A 16,795-nucleotide genomic window follows, 5' to 3' on the forward strand; every position below is an offset into this window, starting at 1 on the left:
GGTCCTTCTCCTCCACCCCTTCTCTGGTAGAAGTGGAGCTGGGCTTCCCTCTGTTCCAAGTGGTACCCTGAGAGCTGTGTGCTTCTGGTCACTGTCACCCTGATGCCACTGGGTGTCCCCAGCTCCTCCCAGGAGTGTTTTGGTGACCACTCACAGAGCCCTTTTCCCTCCCCTTGTCACTTGGCTCCCTCTGGTATCAGTGGGGGCCACAGAGGAGGGAGCGGCTCTCCTTGGGGGAAAGCAAGGAGCAGTGAGTGGGCAGGACAAGGGGGTGGGGAGGGGAGGGGAGGGGAGAGGAGGCGACATCCCCCTGCACACCCACAGGGGCAGGTGACAGCCTGGACCTTCCCCCGCCCCCAGCGCCCCTGGACCAGCCGAGCTGCAAGGCCTTGTACGACTTTGAGCCTGAGAATGACGGGGAGCTGGGCTTCCACGAGGGCGACATCATCACGCTGACCAACCAGATCGACGAGAACTGGTACGAGGGCATGCTCCACGGCCAGTCCGGCTTCTTCCCCCTCAGCTACGTGGAGGTGCTGGTGCCGCTGCCCCAGTGACGGCGTCTCAGCGGTGTGCCGGCCTGCAGCCCTCCATCCGGATCTCTGCATTCCACGGCCCGCAGCCAGGCAGTGCTCACAGCCTGCGGGGTGGCCCGCCCTGGGCCTGACCCGGCCCCAGGGTGGCGGGGCCCCTGTTTACACTAGCGCTCACCCCTGGTGGTGGGGGCTCCCTTCCCCACTCCACGTGGCCATCTTGGGGGCTGGACAGTGTTCCTCCTTCCTGCTGCTCACAACTCTGCCCCCCCAGTTCCGCCCACCCCACCCTGGAGGCTCACACTAAGGTGCTCTTAGAAACACTAACTCCTCCTGCCTCTCCAGGGACTGGTAACTCCAGGTGGGCCCCCCTTCTCTCTCTCCTTTCTCTCCTCTCTCTCTCTCTCTCTCTTCTCTCTCTCCTCTCTCTCTCTCTCTCTCTCTCTCTCTCTCACACACACACACACACACACACACACACACACACACACACACGCATCCTCTCCCATCTCCATCCAGCTCTGCCCAGAGACCTGCCCTTAACAGGATAGGACTGAACATCGGTGTGATGGGTTGGTCTGGGCAAGACCCCTGGCTGAGACTCTCCACCCTGCTTTTAAATCCCCCCTGGACACTACCAGCCCCCTCCAGAGCTCCCTAGGCCCCTAAATGCCTACAGATGCCACCTTCCCGGAAGGGTTTCACCCCTTTCTTCTGGCTGGGGACTTGGGGAAAGATGAGCCTGGGGGTTCTCAGGAGCCAGGGCCCCTAAACACAGGCCATCTCCCCCCTGCAGGGCACTAAGCCCAAACACCCATGCCCACCACTGCATCCCAAGCACATGGAGCATCTCTCTGGCACAAGCTGCCAGCGCGCATGTGTGTGTACACGCACACACACCCCACACATGACCACGGGAGCCCAGCCTCCACTATGTGGAAGGTCAAGCACAAAGGCTTTGTTAAGTGAATGTTCCCAGACCCCGGGCTGCTGGGACCCCTGGGGGAGTCATGGGCACCACCGTGGTGAGCCAGCCACCATACCCCCTTTGGACAGTGGCCCAGGCCATCTCCCCCAGACCAGCAGGGCCCCAGCCCTGTACCCACATCCCCTCTTGCCTAATCAAAAACTGGGCTAGACAGGGGACCCCGGGCCTGGTTCACATTCCCCTCCTCTGGTGACCCGGTAAAGCCCCCAAGGACACCAGTCCCTCCTTGCTCCTCCGAGAGGCCTCCGGTCACCAGTACCTGGAGGAGACAGACATCCCAGTCTAGGGCAGATCAAAATGTAATCCTGATTTTTTAAAAAAAGTATTAAATGTCTCTTTCTACAGCCTCTTGCCTGGTTGTGGTGCAGGGCGGGCCCTCCTGAAGGGGTCTCCAGCCAGGGTGGGGGCCACGAGGGATGGCTGTCATCTGCCCAGGCGCCAGCATGGCTCCTCCCCATAGCCACGGCTGCATGAGCAGCAACCCCTCCTGCCTCCGTGAGACACATGCCTAGGCTGTTTCTCCTTTATTATCTGAGCCCCTGCCGTCACACACCTGTCACACAGGAACAAAGCAGCACAAAGGCCCTGGGCGCATTCCCCTCATGCAGAGCCTCGGGGAGCCACGTCTGAGCAAAGGCCTCCCCGGTCCTCGGAGGCTGGTGCTCTCAGCTCTCCTGCTTGAGGACGCTGTAAACCTGCTCCAGCACGTGGCACAGGCCCTGGTCCTTGGGCGTCCTGCTGGCCAGGGAGATCTGAAACAAGGAGGCCTGGCGCCTCAGGGCTACAGCCTGCCAGGGGGCTCTCCTAACCCAAGCGCGCAGCCGTGTCCCTAAAGCCACACCCCGAGGCCTGGGGATGTCATCCTTGGGGGGTGAGGTTCCTCCACACCTTCCAAATCCTGCTCCTACACGTGCCCCCCTCGTGTGCAGAGGCCTCCCCACCCCACCCACCTAGCACCAGGCTGGGAGGTGACCAGTGGCAGCTTTAAGCCCTGGTCACTGTAAGTCTGAACAAAACAAACACATGAAGCTATTTCTCTGCAAAGCGGAGTGGGTAGTGTCTTCTGAGAACGACTCCCAGGCAGGAAGTATGTGGAGCCCCTGCCGACAGGTCCCGTTAACCAACCGTAGGGCCGGCGGGCTAGACAAACCCACTCCCAGCACCAGCTGCTCTGCTCAGTTCAGCTTTGCTGCCGCTTAAGATTCAGAAGCCCTCCTGCACCTCCGTGGGCGGCCCCGGGAGAAGCAGGGCCCAGAGCAGCATCTCTAGCCGGGATGTCCCAGGGGTCATGAGGTCTATGGGGCTTTTGCATTTTCATCTGTGTTTCGATGGTGATGTCCACCAGCGTCACCACCCCCATGTGATAAAACACGACTTTTCTTTGGTAGCACTCATTTCTGGCTGAAGTATTTTTGTCCAGGCCCAGGTAAGAACTCACTTCTCTTCAAGCTGCCCACGGATATATTTGGGGGGTCGGGGGTGACCCCGGGGTTCCCAGAGACCTTTATAAAGGGAGGGGTTTGCACGGGACTCGGCATGAGTCTCACCTTGAGCTTGTCGAGGTAGGTGTGCTCCTGGTTCCAAGGCTCCTGGAACCTGACGAGGTCAGGGGCGCCCTTGTAGAACTCCACCAGCAGCATCTAAGGAATGGGGAGCAGGTGAGCCCCAGCAACCGCGCTTCCCAGGCCAGGCACTCAGGATACAGCAGGGAGTGGGACAGACAGTGCTGCCACCCCTCGGGGGTCCTCTAGTCTAATGCAGTGTGGCACGCAGATGTTACCCAGGTCCTGGAGAAATTAGGGGCTTGGCAGCAGGGCCCCCTGGAGGGGGGAGACGACTTCCACAGAAGCAGCAGGCACACTGAATGGGATTCTCTATACCCGCCCCAGCCCTGACATGGCTCCGTAGTTTAGCCTCAGCCAGAGTAGTAACGTCAGTGAAGTCACAGGTGTGACGAACTAGCTCCGTTTGTTTTAAGTGCCTGCTTGCTGTTCGAGTAACACCTGAGGTTCTCATGTGTCCCCACTTGAAGAATCACTGGCAGCTGTGGAGGCCCAAGGCGGGAGCGTCCCTAGCATGTTCCAGAACAGCCCGGAGGGTGAGGGGGGAGAGGTAGGACGGGCTGAGGCAAGGATCTGGGACTTGATCCTAAGAGCCCGTGATTTTCAGGAGCGGGAAGAGGAGCGTGACTGGGCCCTGATGTGGCTCGTTCAGCCCGCGCTTCCCAAGTCCTACAGTGTCATGTCCAAACAGCTGGGTGCCCTCGGCTCCCACCTGCTCCTCCCAGGGCACCCACCCCACCCCCACCCACCTCGCGCGGCAGTGAACTCACCATCTCATGAAGGACGTCATTAGTCAGGAAGCCATCCTGGACGTAGGCCATTTCCACGTCCATGGGGATGCCATAGTCACTGGGCCTTTGCTGGCAGAGACACAACGCCAGTCACCACTAGCTACCCCCAACCCGGCCCCCCTCCAAGATAGCAGAGCACAGCAGGAAGTGCCCGGGCCTGGCTCCGCACTCGGATCAGACCCAGAGCCGCCCGAGACCTTAAAGGAACCCAGCAATGTGACTAGGGAGGAAGGGTGGCACCCTCCCCACCACCCACACACACAGGAGTGGCCATGGCTCCGGAATTCCTTACTAAAGCTGATTTCTGACCCCGAGATGGACTTGGGGAATGAAACCAGACAGGGCTCAGGAAGGAGGCTACCTTGGTGGCAAAAGCAGCATGCTACAGGTACAGCACCCACCTTTTCAACACCCCTCACACCCACCGCCTCAGGGCAATGATTATGTTCCCATTTCACAGATGAGAGAAGCAGGCCCCAGCCCCCCAGATGAGCCGGAACCAGAGTTCTCGCTTCCTGCTGCTAACAAGGCCTCCTGACCCCTCCCACACCCACACGGGGCCCCGCCCACGCCTCCCAGCCCCAGGCCTCCCCCCCAGCAGCGCCACCTACCTCAGGGGGCGGCATCACCCAGAAGGGCGAGATCTTGGACTCTGGGCCCGGGTTACCAGAGTAGTAAGGGGCTGGGGGAGGAGAGAGAGAGAGAGAAGGGGCTGGGCGTGGAGGCCGGCTGGGGCCGGCTGGGGCCCCACGCCCGCCCCTTCCCGCCCCTTCCCGGCACTCACAGCAGAGCAGGGCGAGGCACGGCTGGAAGCCGTTGCTGGAGCCCTGCAGCCGCAGCTGGTAGTCCATCTGCGCCTCGATGTCCTGCAGCGACGGCAGCGCCGGGCTGTACGGGTGGCTATGGTACCAGCCCACCAGCGACAGGCCCCGCAGGAGCAGGCTCTGGTAAATCTGGGGGCAGAGACGTGCGGGGCCAGGGGCTCTAGCAGCCCTAGTGCGCTCCCGTGCCTGGCACCCATCCAGCCCCACGCGGCCAGCATTTAATGAGCGCCTGCTGTGTACCAGGCCTGAGGACACAGCAGTGACGGAGACACACCCTGCTCCACCCTCAGCGAGTGTCCAGTGGGGGGGGGGGGACGGGACAGTCAACAAATAACGTAAAGAAGTTGCTGCTACATTCCCTGGTGGTCCAGTGGTTAGGACTCGACGCCTTCACTGCCCAGGGCCTGGTGTTCAATCCCTGGTCGGGCAACTAAGATCCCGCAAGCCGAGTGGTGCGGCCCAAAAAAACCACAAAGACGCTCCTCACATAAATCTAAGGTAAAAGGTTATTTTGCTCACCGCTGTATCCTCAGCTCAAGGAACAATTCCCGGCGCATAGTAGGCACTCAATCAATAGTTAAAGAGACAGGGTAAACAGAAACGAAGAAGTGGGCGGAGAAACTTGCGAGCGCAGAACCCACACCCATTCTGTGCCCTGTGACGAGGTAAGTGTGGAGCGCAGGCGCATACTAAGCACCCTATGAAAACATTAAGGACGGCAGCTAATACTTATCGGGCCTTTACCAGGTGCCAGACAGGCTCAGAGGGGAAGGGGCCGGCGGCGGCGTCTGTACAGAAGGAAGTATGACGGTGGGGGTCACGGGTGAGGGGACCGGAGGTCACACACACCCGTTTGCACCCTTGCTGAGTGGCGACACGGTGCTAGGCGCCAAGACGCGGTAGCCGGGGCAGCTGTGTCCGTGCCAGCCCTCCCCACAACGCCGAGTCTCCGCGCGCCCCCCCCTCACCTCCTCTTCCATGGCGGCCGCGGTATCCGCGTCCCCCAGCCGGCTCCGACAGGGGAAGGCTCTCAGCACCGTGAGCACTGCGCGGAGGCGGGAGAAGGCATGGACATCGACCCCAGCCCCAAACACCCCCCTGCCCACAGGCCCCAAATACCCACTCTGACTGTTGATGTCCCAGCGGCCGCCCAGGTACCCCACGACCTGGCTGCGGGTCAGGTGGCTGTGGAAGTCCTGGGGAGGGGAGGGACATTGGAAGACCCGCTCAGCCTGCGCACCGCCGCCCCAAGGCCGTCCTGAGGACCAGGGCCCTTGCGCCGTGATGGGGTCAGCCCACCCACCTCCTTCTTCATTCAGACATTGATTGAGTGCCTACTGTTTACCGGTAGTGAACAGAGCAGACACCGTCTCTGCTCTCATGGAGCCGACCTTCCAGGGATCCTCTGGTCGGGGCAGGGGGGAGGGGAGACACACCCCCTGCCCAGGCCTGAGAGCCCCTGACCCCTAAGGGGCAAGGTAGGAGCTGGGCACACACCAGCAGGAACAGCACGTTGCTAGAGATGGCCACGTTGAACGGCTGGAACTTGTTGATAGCTGCGAAGGATGTTACTTCCACCAGGGTGTGCGGGTTCCTGAAGGAGCCAGGAGGGTTCCACAGCCTCAGGAACCCCCAGGCCCTTCCCTCACCCCCACACTGGCTCCCCAGCTGCCCACAGCCAGCTCGGACCTGAGGCTTTGTCTCCACCCTAGCCCTGCCTTTGTTCCCCGTACGCCGGCAAGAGCTCACACCGATGGGGGTGAGGGTCCCGGCAGGCATGGGGTGTATCTGACCTGGCAGAGTCTCGACTACCCAGCATGCAGTAGCGCACAGGTACCCGGATCTTGTTTTCCACCCTTTTCCCTGGGGGCGTGGCCTCTGCGGGGTTGGGGGGTAAGGGAAAAAGAAAAAAAAAAAAAAGGCAGCATCATTTCCTTCCCCAGCCAGGAACTGGAAAATGAAGACCAGACAGCCGGAGAAAGAAAAAAACAAAACAAAAAACACAAAACACTCCAGGGGCAGCCTTAAAAATCAGGCAAATGGACTGGGAAATCAGGCGGTAGGTTAACAAATCAGACAGAAGAGATTTAAAAACTCAGATGAAGGGCTCAGGAAGTCAGGTGAGGACCAGGCAGCGGGGCAAAGAAATCAGGCGGCAGGGCTAGAAATCAGGCAACAGGGCAAAGAAATCCTATGGGGAAGCAAGGAAATCGGGCGGTATGGTGGAGAAATCCGGCAGCAGATGAAGAAATTGGGTAGTGGGACCAAGAAATCTAGTATTCGAGCTTAAAGTCAGGCAGTGAGAGTGAAATTAGGCAGCGGGGGCTGGGAAGTCAGCCAGGCCTCTTGGGGGCTCTAAGGAAAAGAAAGGCCAGACTTGCCCCCAGCCTCCTCCCCCACCTGAGTCCTGTCGGCCTCCTGCCCTTCCTCCTCCCCTCCTCCCCCCACCTCTCACCAGGGTGGACAGGCTCCGAGGGGCCCTTCACAGCTGGTCTCCGACTCTTGTCCTCCGCTGAGGCTCCTGTCAGAACCTCCTCCTCCTCTTCCTCCATCATTAGCTCCTCCTCCTCTCCTTCGCTGGCCGGGCTCTGGCGGGGTCGGGGTTGGGGGGACAGCGACGGGACTTTCAGCTGGCTGCTCCCTACCCTCCCGGCAAGTTCCAAAGAGACCTCTGGCTGGCCTGAGCCTTCGGTTCCTGTCGTTGCCCCAGGTGCCCACTAGAGGGAGGGAGGGAGCAGAAACAATCCAGGCTGTGGACTAACCTCGCAGGTTCGAATCCCGCCTCTGCCTATTACAGACAGACCTTGGGCTCTAGTCTCCTCATCCGTAAAACGGCACAGTGACCTCCAGCCCCACAGGGGTGGCGTAAGGGTGAAATGAGAATGCGTGCAAAGCATTTAGCATATGCCCTGTTGCTGCATTCATCCAGCAAGCAAGCCAGCACTTTGCATGGATTATTTTACCAGATTCTCTCAATAACCTCTCCCCGTGCTCTCTCCTCAAGACCGCTTGCCGAGGTGACCTCTCTGTGTCCAAACACAATGGTCACATCTCAGTCTCTGTCCCCCCGCCCCCCTCTAGGCAGCGTCTGCCCAGGTCAGTTCCTCTCCTCCCGGAAACTCCTCAGGGAACCCCCCCACTCACCTGGCTTCCCTCCCACCTCTCCTGGACCCCCCCCCTTATTCTCCCCCATCTCACTTGCTGGCCCAGGTCTGGGTCCTCGGGCCTCTTTCCTTCCCCACCCACATCCCGCCTGGCTGTCCTCAAACCCCATCTACCCCCTGAACAACTGCCCACAGTCCTGACTCCAGCCTGGGGCTCTCCTGAGCTCCTGAATCGGGGTCCAGCTGCTCCTTGACATCTCCTCGCGGGGGGTTCACACTCAACATGGCCACCCTGCCCCGACCATCCCCCCAAACCTGCTCCTCCCCACATCTCTGAGGAGGGCAATCCTGTCTACCCACTTGCTCAGAACAAAACATCTAACACCAACATCAGATCCATCAGCACATCCCATCAGAGCCACTTTCAGAATTAACCAGAACTTGCCCACTTCCTCCCCCCTCAATGGCTGGCCTGGTCCACCCCATCATCAGCCACCTGGATCTGTACAATCACCTGCACCCTGATTCCCCGGCTCCTACTCTCATGCCCCAGCCCCAGTCTGTCCTCCCTACACCCTACAGCAGCCACCAGAGGGCGGCCGTGAGCACCTGAGTCAGGTCCCACCCCCTCCTCTGCCCACAGCCCTCCAGGGCTCCCACCTCCCTCAGGGTAAAAGCCCAAGTCCACCCCGCAGCCCATGAGGAACTGCACGACTTGCCCCTGTCCTCCCCTCCTCCCTCTCTATCCCTTGCTCACTCTGCTTCAGACACACTGGAGCCTCACTGTTTCTCAAAAACACCAGCGACAGTCCAGCCTCAGGGCCTTTGCATGTGCTGTTTTCCAGAAAGCCTTATGGCTCCCTCCCTCTCCTCCTTCAATTCACTGATCAAATGTCACCTTCTCAGTGAGGCCTTCCCTGACCACCCTAACCCTCCCACTACTCCCATCCCCTGCCCCTGCTTACTTCCGCCAACGTACAGTAAGATGGACTTATTTGTTTGTTTCTCTCTCCATGAAGGCAGAGATTTTTTTCTCATTTTGGTGTCTGTTTTATCTCCAGCACCTAGAAGAGGGCCTGGCACACAGGTGGCATTTACTAAATACATGCTGAATGAATAGCCCTATGGCATAGTGTGAAAGTTAGTTTTAAAAGTCAACTTGGCTAGGATATAGTACCCAGTTATTTAATCAAACACTAGTCGAGGTGTTGCTTTGAAGGCATTGGGTAGATGTGGTTCACATCTACAATAAGTTGACTTTCAATAAAGAAGAATACCCTTGATGATATCAATAGGCCTCATCCAATCAGTTGAAAGCCCTTAAGAGCAAAAACTAAGGTTTCCTGGAAAACAAGGAATCCTGCCTCAAGACTGCAGCATCAACTCTTGCCTGAGTTTCCAGCCTGCCAGTGGCCCTAAAGATAACAGATTTTCCAGCCAGGTGTGTGTGTGTGTAATACACCTGGGTACCGTTATCATCTCTATTTTACATAAGAAAAAGACTAGGAACCCAGAGAGGGTCCTTAGCCAACTTCAACCCAGCTGGTGAACATTCAAAGAATATCTATTACTATCATGGCATTCAAGACCCTCCCAGATCTGGTCCCTGCTGACAGCTACCAAGGCATCTGAATGTCCAGCTGCATCAGCTAATAATGGTTCCCTAAGCAGCATGTGTTGCTTCATGCCTACAAGGCTTTGCATATGCCATTCCTTCCTCTAGAAAACTCTTCCATTCACCTTTCTCTGACCAACTCCTGTTCATCCTTCAAGGCCCCAGCTCCAACATCCTCTCTCTGGGTACTCTTTATCCAACAGTGAGTCAGGAAGGCTGAAGGACGCACCTCATCGGCGGCAGCTGCAGGTATATGGAGCTGGTTTCGCCGGAGCCAGGCAGCCTTGTACTTGTCCAGTTTCTGGCCCTTGTACTTGACAGAGGCCCAGCCACAGCCAGACTTCTTGGCCGGGTTCACCAGCTTCTTGCAATGGGTGGCCCAGGCGCTGGGTGAGTTGAACACCTGGCCGGTTTCCTGCCACACAATCCTCCCATCGGGCTGCAGGTCTCCCACGAACTTCTTCCCCTGCAGTGACAGTGGGCTGGCTGGGCCCAGGAGCTGGTACCCATCAAGACCCCTCCTCTGGGAAGTCCTCCCTGACCCCATGCTGCTTCCCAGGGTTTGGTAACCACTTCATGCTTCCTTCCAGGAAGGCTTCCAGCTTAGGTACCATCCCGATCAGCCTGGATTGGAACTGTCCAGTTATATGACTGTCCCCCCTCCCTTCACTGGACTGTGAGCCCCAAAGGGCAGGAACAGGGTCTCTCTTGATCTCTGCTGTGTCCCTAACACCCAACACAGCCTGGCACACAGCAGGTGTTCAATTCACAAATTGCTCCCACTCACAAAGAGCACAGCAACAGTAACAACAATAGTAATAATAGCAAACACTTACAAAGCACTTACTGTGTAGCAGGCATACTGCTGAGCACTTTATTCATTGAGTCCTCACGCAACCCCATGGGAGGAAAGAAAATCCCATCTACAGATGGGAAAACTGGTATACGGAGAAGTTGAGTGAGGTCACACAGTCAGGAAGGCACTAGTGTCCTCTCTGAGCCTAAGTTTCCCCTTTGTGGAGTGCAGAGTTTGGTGAACAATGTTCTCCCGCCCAGAAGGGCTCGTGCTGGGTCAGGATGCTCCGTGCCTCAGTTTCCCCTCCCCACACCGGGGCTCGGCCTGAGGCAAGAAAGCACACTGGACTCCGGTTTCCCCTTTTGCACCAGCTAGGATGGGATGCGGCTAGGGGGCGCTCACCAGATAGTAGATGGACAGCACCCCGGCGCCGGGCTCCAGCAGCGCGTCTTTGAGGAGGACCCGCAGCGTGACGGCGCGCCTGGTGAGCGCGCCCCCCGGCCCGCCGCAGCTCCCTGGCCCGGCCCCGCCGCCACCGCCGCCGCCTCCGCCGCCGCTGCGCGCGCCACCCGATGCCCCCGGCCGCTCAGAGTCCTCGGCCTCCGCCTCGTCCTCGTCCTCGTCTGGCGCCTCCTCGCCCGCGCCGCCCGCGGGGGACAGCGGCTCCGGAGCTGCGGGCAGCGACAGGCTGCAGCGGGGCCGCGAACCCCGAGCTGCTCCAGCCACCCCACCCAGCGCCTTGCCGGCCCCCCCGCCAGGCCCGCCGTACCTGCCATGGCCGCTCAGCCACACGCCCAGCGCGCCTCTGGTTCTTTCTTCCCGGCAGTGACGCGGCTCCGCCCCGAGGGGGAAGCGCCCCAGCCATTGGCCGCCGCCGGTGGGCGGGTCAGCAGGAGCGAGCGGGGGAAGTCGGGCCTCCGGCCTGCACAAGCTGGAGAGGGAGGCAGCGGCTCAGCCCTCTGGGACCATTCGGAAAACTGAGACTTGAGACCACCTTCCATGGGAGGGGGCTGGAGAGTTCAGGGTACCATTGGGGAAGCTAAGGCCGAGGACTTACGCTTTCGGAGAACCAATGACTCCACCCGAGGCCATCGCCTACAGGATTGAGGCCTGGGGCTGGGGGACAAGGGGGGCTCAGCCCACTACGACGAGCGAGGAAATTGAGGTCCGCGGCCACTCCGGACCTCCCTATTGAGGGAAACACAGGCCTCGGCTGTTGGGACTGGGGAGACTCTGAGGCCCGGGAGAATGAGCCACACTGCTCTGGGGCTACGTGATAGAATGGTGAAGCAGCCCCGCGCCGCGACTGTAGACAGCCCAAGCCGGGCGGCAGTCTCTAAAGGGTTAACTTCCACCCTCCCCGGCGGCCCTCTACTGATTCCATGATTGGATCACAGCAGAGCCAGCCAACCAATTATAACTGGGTCATTTCATCTTCAGCCAATAGACGGTAGAGGCTGGATTCCTTCCAGCCAATCAGTGTTAAACTGCTCCTCCTCTAGCAGTCAGCAGGAGACTCCGGCCTCACGCATCCAATCAGTTGTAGGGTCTTGTCTCAGCTAGCCAATCAGCTCGCGGGTCAAACCTAGCTCGCGGCCTCTACCCCCCCCCCCCAACTCTAGCGCTTCGTGCCTGTGGGCTGAGCCCGGCTAGAAGTACGCCGCACAGCTGCAGCCGTTTCTTTTCTTGGTGGCCACTGTCCCGGGACCTCTGCTCCGAGGCGCAGGGCCACCTCCCAGCGCTGGGACTCACCAGCCCCTCGTAGGGCTTAAAGCCCGGGATGGGGGCTCCGTTAAGCTGCAGGGAACCTTTGGCTGGGCTCAGCCGCAGATGGGTTTACCCGACCCCAGTCTAGAAGAGGGGACAGGATGTTAGGGGCGGGGGTGTGCAGCCAGGATGATCTGGAATCAGACTGGACCTAGCTCCAAATCCTGCTCCATCACTTCCCAGCTCTGTGACTTTGGCCGTCTCCACCTCCCTGTTTCCTCCTGGGGATAATAATTCCTACTTCAGAGCTGTTAAAGACCAAGACTTGACAGAGTAAGAGCTAGGGAAAGTGAATGATTATTATTACTCATGATGAAATAAAATTTGTATTTTAAGGCAGGACAAGAAAAAGTAAACAAAATTCTCTGTTTTTTTGGACCTCCTTCCTCCCTCTCTCCCCAGTCTGCATTACACATTAACCAGCGATCCTCAAACATGGGAAGATGGGAATGCCTAGTCAACAGTAAATGTAACTTCTTAAAAGAATAGTGTTCTTTCCCAGCTCTGTAGGGGATCAGGATGATTTGCTCCTCCCTTTTTACGGGCTTACCTGGACTATCTATCCTTGGTGAACTTTATGTAAAATATCAGTATGTCAATTTGATGTATGATCCTTTGCCTCAAGGCGGTCCAGTTGTTAAGACTCCATGCTTACACTGCAGGGAGGGCGCTTTCGCTCCCTGGTTGGGGAAGTAAAGATCCCGCATGCCCCGTGGTGCAGCATAAATAAATAAATAAATAAACTACATGACTGTGCCTTCAGCTTCTAACAGGCAGAACAGCTCTCAGTGCTTTCTGAGAATCCGCTTCCTCTGTTATAATCCTCAGTTTGGCTCAAATAAAATTCCCTTTTTTCTTCTTCTTAACTTGATAGTTAAATTTCATTGACACTCACTTTGTGTCCAGTCCAAACCTCCTTTTGGAGTCATCTCACCACCCACCCAGGAGCCAGCCATCAACTAGGCATCCCCCAGCCCCTTAGACTCAGCAGAGCTCAAACTGGCCCGTTTATTCCCCCATACCCTTGCCTACTTTCTCTTTGGCTCTCTTATAAAACCCAGGGCTGGATCTCGAGCCTCTCCCATCTGGATCATTTCCTAGGGACTCAGGCCTCCATACTCACCCACACCCTGCCCATCTCTCACCCTGGCTGGCCCCAGAGGGATCTTTATAAAATACAACTATGACCACCTCCCTCCCCATTGCCTTTGATAAATAAAATTAAAACTAACTGCTGTGTGGACTTCCCTGGTGGTGCAGCGGTTAAAAATCCGCCTGCCAGTGCAGGGGACACAGGTCCGAGCCCTGAGCCTAGAAGATCCCACATGCCGCGGAGCAACTAGGCCCGTGTGCCACGACTATTGAGCCTGCGCTCTGGAGCCCACGAGGCATAACTACCGAGCTTGCGTTCCTAGAGCCCGAGCCCGTGCTCTAAAACAAAAGAAGCCACCACAGTGAGAAGCCCGGGCACAGAAAGGAAGAGTAGCCCCCGCTTGCCACAAGTAGAGAAAGCCCGTGCACAGCAACAAAGACCCAATGCAGCCAAAAATAAATTAATTAATTAATTAAAAAAAAAAACTAACTACTGTGACCTTATTAACCATTAACCATTTACAGCACCCCTATATGGCAGATAGTATAATCAACATTACCAGACAGTTCAGAAGATGAAGAGGTTGCCCAGACTACACAGTTCTTGAGCAGATTCCAAAGGCTATTCTTTGCTATGCGTATAAAGTCCAGGAAGCCCTATAACTACTAAGGAAATTGAATTTGTAATTTTAAAAGTTCCCAAAAAGGAACTAGGTATCTTCAAGATTCATACATTGTTTAGCTACACGTTCATTTCTGTAGCAGACCTGACAAGTATTTGAGGTCAAAACCCTATGTGTTTAAAAAAAAAACGTTTCTTACCATGCTAATAAAAGTATTCATTTGCTTGGGGAAAAAAAAAAAGTCCCCAAAAAGAAATCTCCAGGCCCAGATGGAGAATTCTATGAATGTTCAAAGACGAATTAATACCATTTTACATATTCTCTTCCGGAAAATTGAAGAGGGAATATTTCCCAATTCTCTTTTTTTTTCTTTTCTTTTTTTTTTTTTGCGGTACTCGGGCCCCTCACTGTTGTGGCCTCTCCCGTTGCGGAGCACAGGCTCCAGACGCGCAGGCTCAGCGGCCATGGCTCACGGGCCCGGCCGCTCGGCGGCATGTGGGATCTTCCCGGACCGGGGCACAAACCCGTGTCCCCTGCATCGGCAGGCGGACTCTCAACCACTGCGCCACCAGGGAAGCCTTCATTTTTTTTTTTTTTTTTTTTAAGATTTTTTTGATGTGGACTATTTTTAAAGTCTTTATTGAATTTGTTACATTATTGCTTCTGTTTTATGTTTTGTTTTTTTGGCCGGAGGCATATGGGATCTTAGCTCCCTGACCAAGGATCGAACCTGCATCCCCTGCATTAGAAGGCAAAGTCTTAACCACTGGACCACCAGGGAAGTCTCCCCAAGTCATTTTATGAACCTAGCATCTCCCTGACAGCAAAACTAGATAAGAAGAGTACAAAGAAAGAAAACTACAGGATATACCTCATGAATCCAAACACAAAAATCCTTACCAAAATATTAATAAATAGAATTCAGCAATACATAAAAAGAATTATATACATCATGACCAAGTGAAGTTTATTCCAGGGGTGCAAGGCTGGTTCAGTATGCCAAATTCAATCAGTGTTTTCCACCATATTTAAGAGACTGTGGTGGGTGGAATAATGGTTCCCTGAAGGTGTCCATGTCTGAATCCCCAAAGCCTGTGAATATTTAGGTTACATGGCAAAGGGGATTTAAGGTTGTAGATGGAATTACAGTTGCTAATCAGCTGACTTTAAAATAAAGAGATGATCCTGGGACTTCCTTGGTGGTCCAGTGGGTAGGGCTCCACGCTCCCAATGCAGGGGGCCCGGGGTTCAATCCCTGGTCAGGGAACTGGATCCCGCATGCATGCCTCAACTAAGAAGCCCTCCCGCCACAACAAAAGATCCCACGTGCCACAAATGAGACCTGATGCAGGCTAAATTAATTAATTAATTAATTTTTAAAATAAAATAAAATAGATGATCCTGGATTATCTGCTGAGCCCAATGTAATAACAGGGGTCCTTAAAAGTGGAAGAGAGTCAGTAAGAGAACTATGGAAGAAATTCAGAGTGATATGATGTGAGGTTCCTACCCACAGTTGCTGGCTTTGTGGATGGAGGAAGGAATGAGGAAAGCTTCTAGAAGCTGGAAGAGGCAAGGAAATAGATTCATTCTTTGAGCCTTCAGAAAGGAAAACAGCCCTGCCAACACCCTGATTTTAGCTTTGTGAGATCCACGTAGGACTCCTAACCTGCAGAGCTGTAAGATAATACATTTGTGTTGTTTTAAGCCTTTAAATTTGTGATAATTTATTATATCGACCACAGAAAACTAACACACAAGCTAAAGAAGAAACATCATTAGAACATACCAATTCATGCAGAAAAAGCATTTGACAGAATTCAACACCCACTCATAACAAAAACTCTCAGCAAACTAGGAACAGAGGGAAACTACCTCAGCTTGGTGAAGCACGTCTACAAAACTTCAGTTAACATTGTACTTAATGGTGAAAGACGAACACTTTTTTTTTTTTTTGGCCGCGCTACATGGCATGCGGGATCTTAGTTCCCCAACCAGGGATTGAATCCGTGCCCTCTGCAGTGGAAGCATGGAGTCTGAACCACTGGACTGCCAGGGAAATCCCACGTTTCCCCTTAGGACTGGGAACAAGGCAAAGATGTCCACCCTCACCACTCTTATTCAACAGAGTCCTGGAAGTGCTAGCCAGCACAATAAGACAAGAAAAGGAAATAAAAGGCATACAGATTGGAAAGGTGGAAGAAATGAAACTAACCCTATTTGCAGATGACATGATGGCCTGTGTACAAAATCACAAGAAATCTACCAAAAACGCCCCTTGAACTAAGAACTGGGTTAGTTCAGCAAGGTTATAGGATAAGAGATCAGCACACAGAAATCAGTGGCATGTCTGTATGCTAGCAATGAATGTGAAAACTGGAACTAAAAATACAGTGGCGTTTATAATTACTAAGAAAGAAAGAAAGAGAGAGAGAGAAGAGAGGAAGGAGGGGGGAGGAGGGAAGGAAGGAAAGAAGGAAGGAAGGAAGGAAGGAAGGAAGGAAGGAAGGAAGGAAGGAAGGAAGGAAGGAAGAAAGAAAGAAAGAAAGAAAGAAAGAAAGAAAGAAAGAAAGAAAGAAAGAAAGAAAGAAAGAAAGAAAGAAAGAAAGAAAAAGAGAGAGAAGGAGGGAGGGAGGAAGGAAGGAAGAGAAAGACCATGTCTGTGGGTTGGAAGACTCAACACAGGACATAAAAGATGTCAAATCTCCCTCAACTGATATACAGGTTTAGTGCTATTCCTGTCAAAATCCCTGCAAGATTTTTTGGTAGATACAAACAAGATTGTTCTAACGTCCAGACAGCCTAACGGGCTTCCTGGACGTTGTATCACTCTCTGCTCTCATCCCCTCACCACTCTGGCACCAGACTCCGTTCTCTCCCTTCCAGGCCTTTGCTTAGGCAGGTCCCCCTCCTGATGCCCTGGCACTGACAGCTCCCAGCAGCTCTCTCCTCTGTTCCCTTACTCCAGACAGGCCTCCCTGACCTCTTTCAGGCACCAGAGAGGAGGGGATTTCCCTAGGATCTTGGGACCTGCCCAGGCCCAGCCCCCATCCAGCCCTGGCAGGGGAGGGAGCTCGGGAGCTGATAGAAGAGAGGAAAT

General features: G+C 55.3%; 2 protein-coding genes across 9 annotated transcripts in view; one reads left to right on the forward strand and one right to left on the reverse strand.

Annotated features, from left to right (window-relative positions):
- Nucleotides 1-1,865, forward strand: part of SH3GL1 (SH3 domain containing GRB2 like 1, endophilin A2) — a 33,392-nt gene extending 31,527 nt beyond the window's left edge. For 3 of the 5 annotated variants that reach the window (XM_067033053.1, XM_067033052.1, XM_067033054.1), the window contains one exon: nucleotides 325-1,865. In XM_067033053.1, coding sequence (XP_066889154.1) covers nucleotides 325-557 — 233 coding nt within the window. In that variant the 3' untranslated portion in view covers nucleotides 558-1,865. The remainder of the gene's footprint in view (nucleotides 1-324) is intronic. The other 2 variants (XM_059062074.2, XM_059062075.2) reach the window with 1 other exon arrangement.
- A 163-nt stretch (nucleotides 1,866-2,028) lies between these two features.
- MPND (MPN domain containing) lies at nucleotides 2,029-11,071 on the reverse strand. Of its 4 annotated transcripts, none has more exons than XM_059062058.2 (13): nucleotides 10,983-11,071; nucleotides 10,616-10,884; nucleotides 9,647-9,883; nucleotides 7,154-7,286; nucleotides 6,492-6,576; nucleotides 6,196-6,292; nucleotides 5,822-5,894; nucleotides 5,667-5,743; nucleotides 4,659-4,827; nucleotides 4,486-4,556; nucleotides 3,854-3,943; nucleotides 3,069-3,161; nucleotides 2,029-2,273 (listed from the first exon to the last, which is right to left on the reverse strand). In XM_059062058.2, the coding sequence occupies exons 1-13, from the start codon at nucleotides 10,987-10,989 to the stop codon at nucleotides 2,187-2,189; spliced, it is 1,488 nt and encodes a 495-aa protein (XP_058918041.1). In that variant the 5' UTR covers nucleotides 10,990-11,071; the 3' UTR covers nucleotides 2,029-2,186. The 4 variants fall into 4 exon arrangements, with proteins under 4 accessions (XP_058918041.1, XP_058918039.1, XP_058918040.1 ...); XM_059062056.2 differs by having other exon boundaries at nucleotides 7,154-7,415; XM_059062057.2 differs by having other exon boundaries at nucleotides 5,667-5,894.
- Between the last annotated feature and the right edge of the window lie 5,724 nt (nucleotides 11,072-16,795).

Source organism: Kogia breviceps, chromosome 4 (genome assembly GCF_026419965.1).
Source record: "Kogia breviceps isolate mKogBre1 chromosome 4, mKogBre1 haplotype 1, whole genome shotgun sequence".
Classification (NCBI taxonomy): Eukaryota; Metazoa; Chordata; class Mammalia; order Artiodactyla; family Physeteridae; genus Kogia; species Kogia breviceps.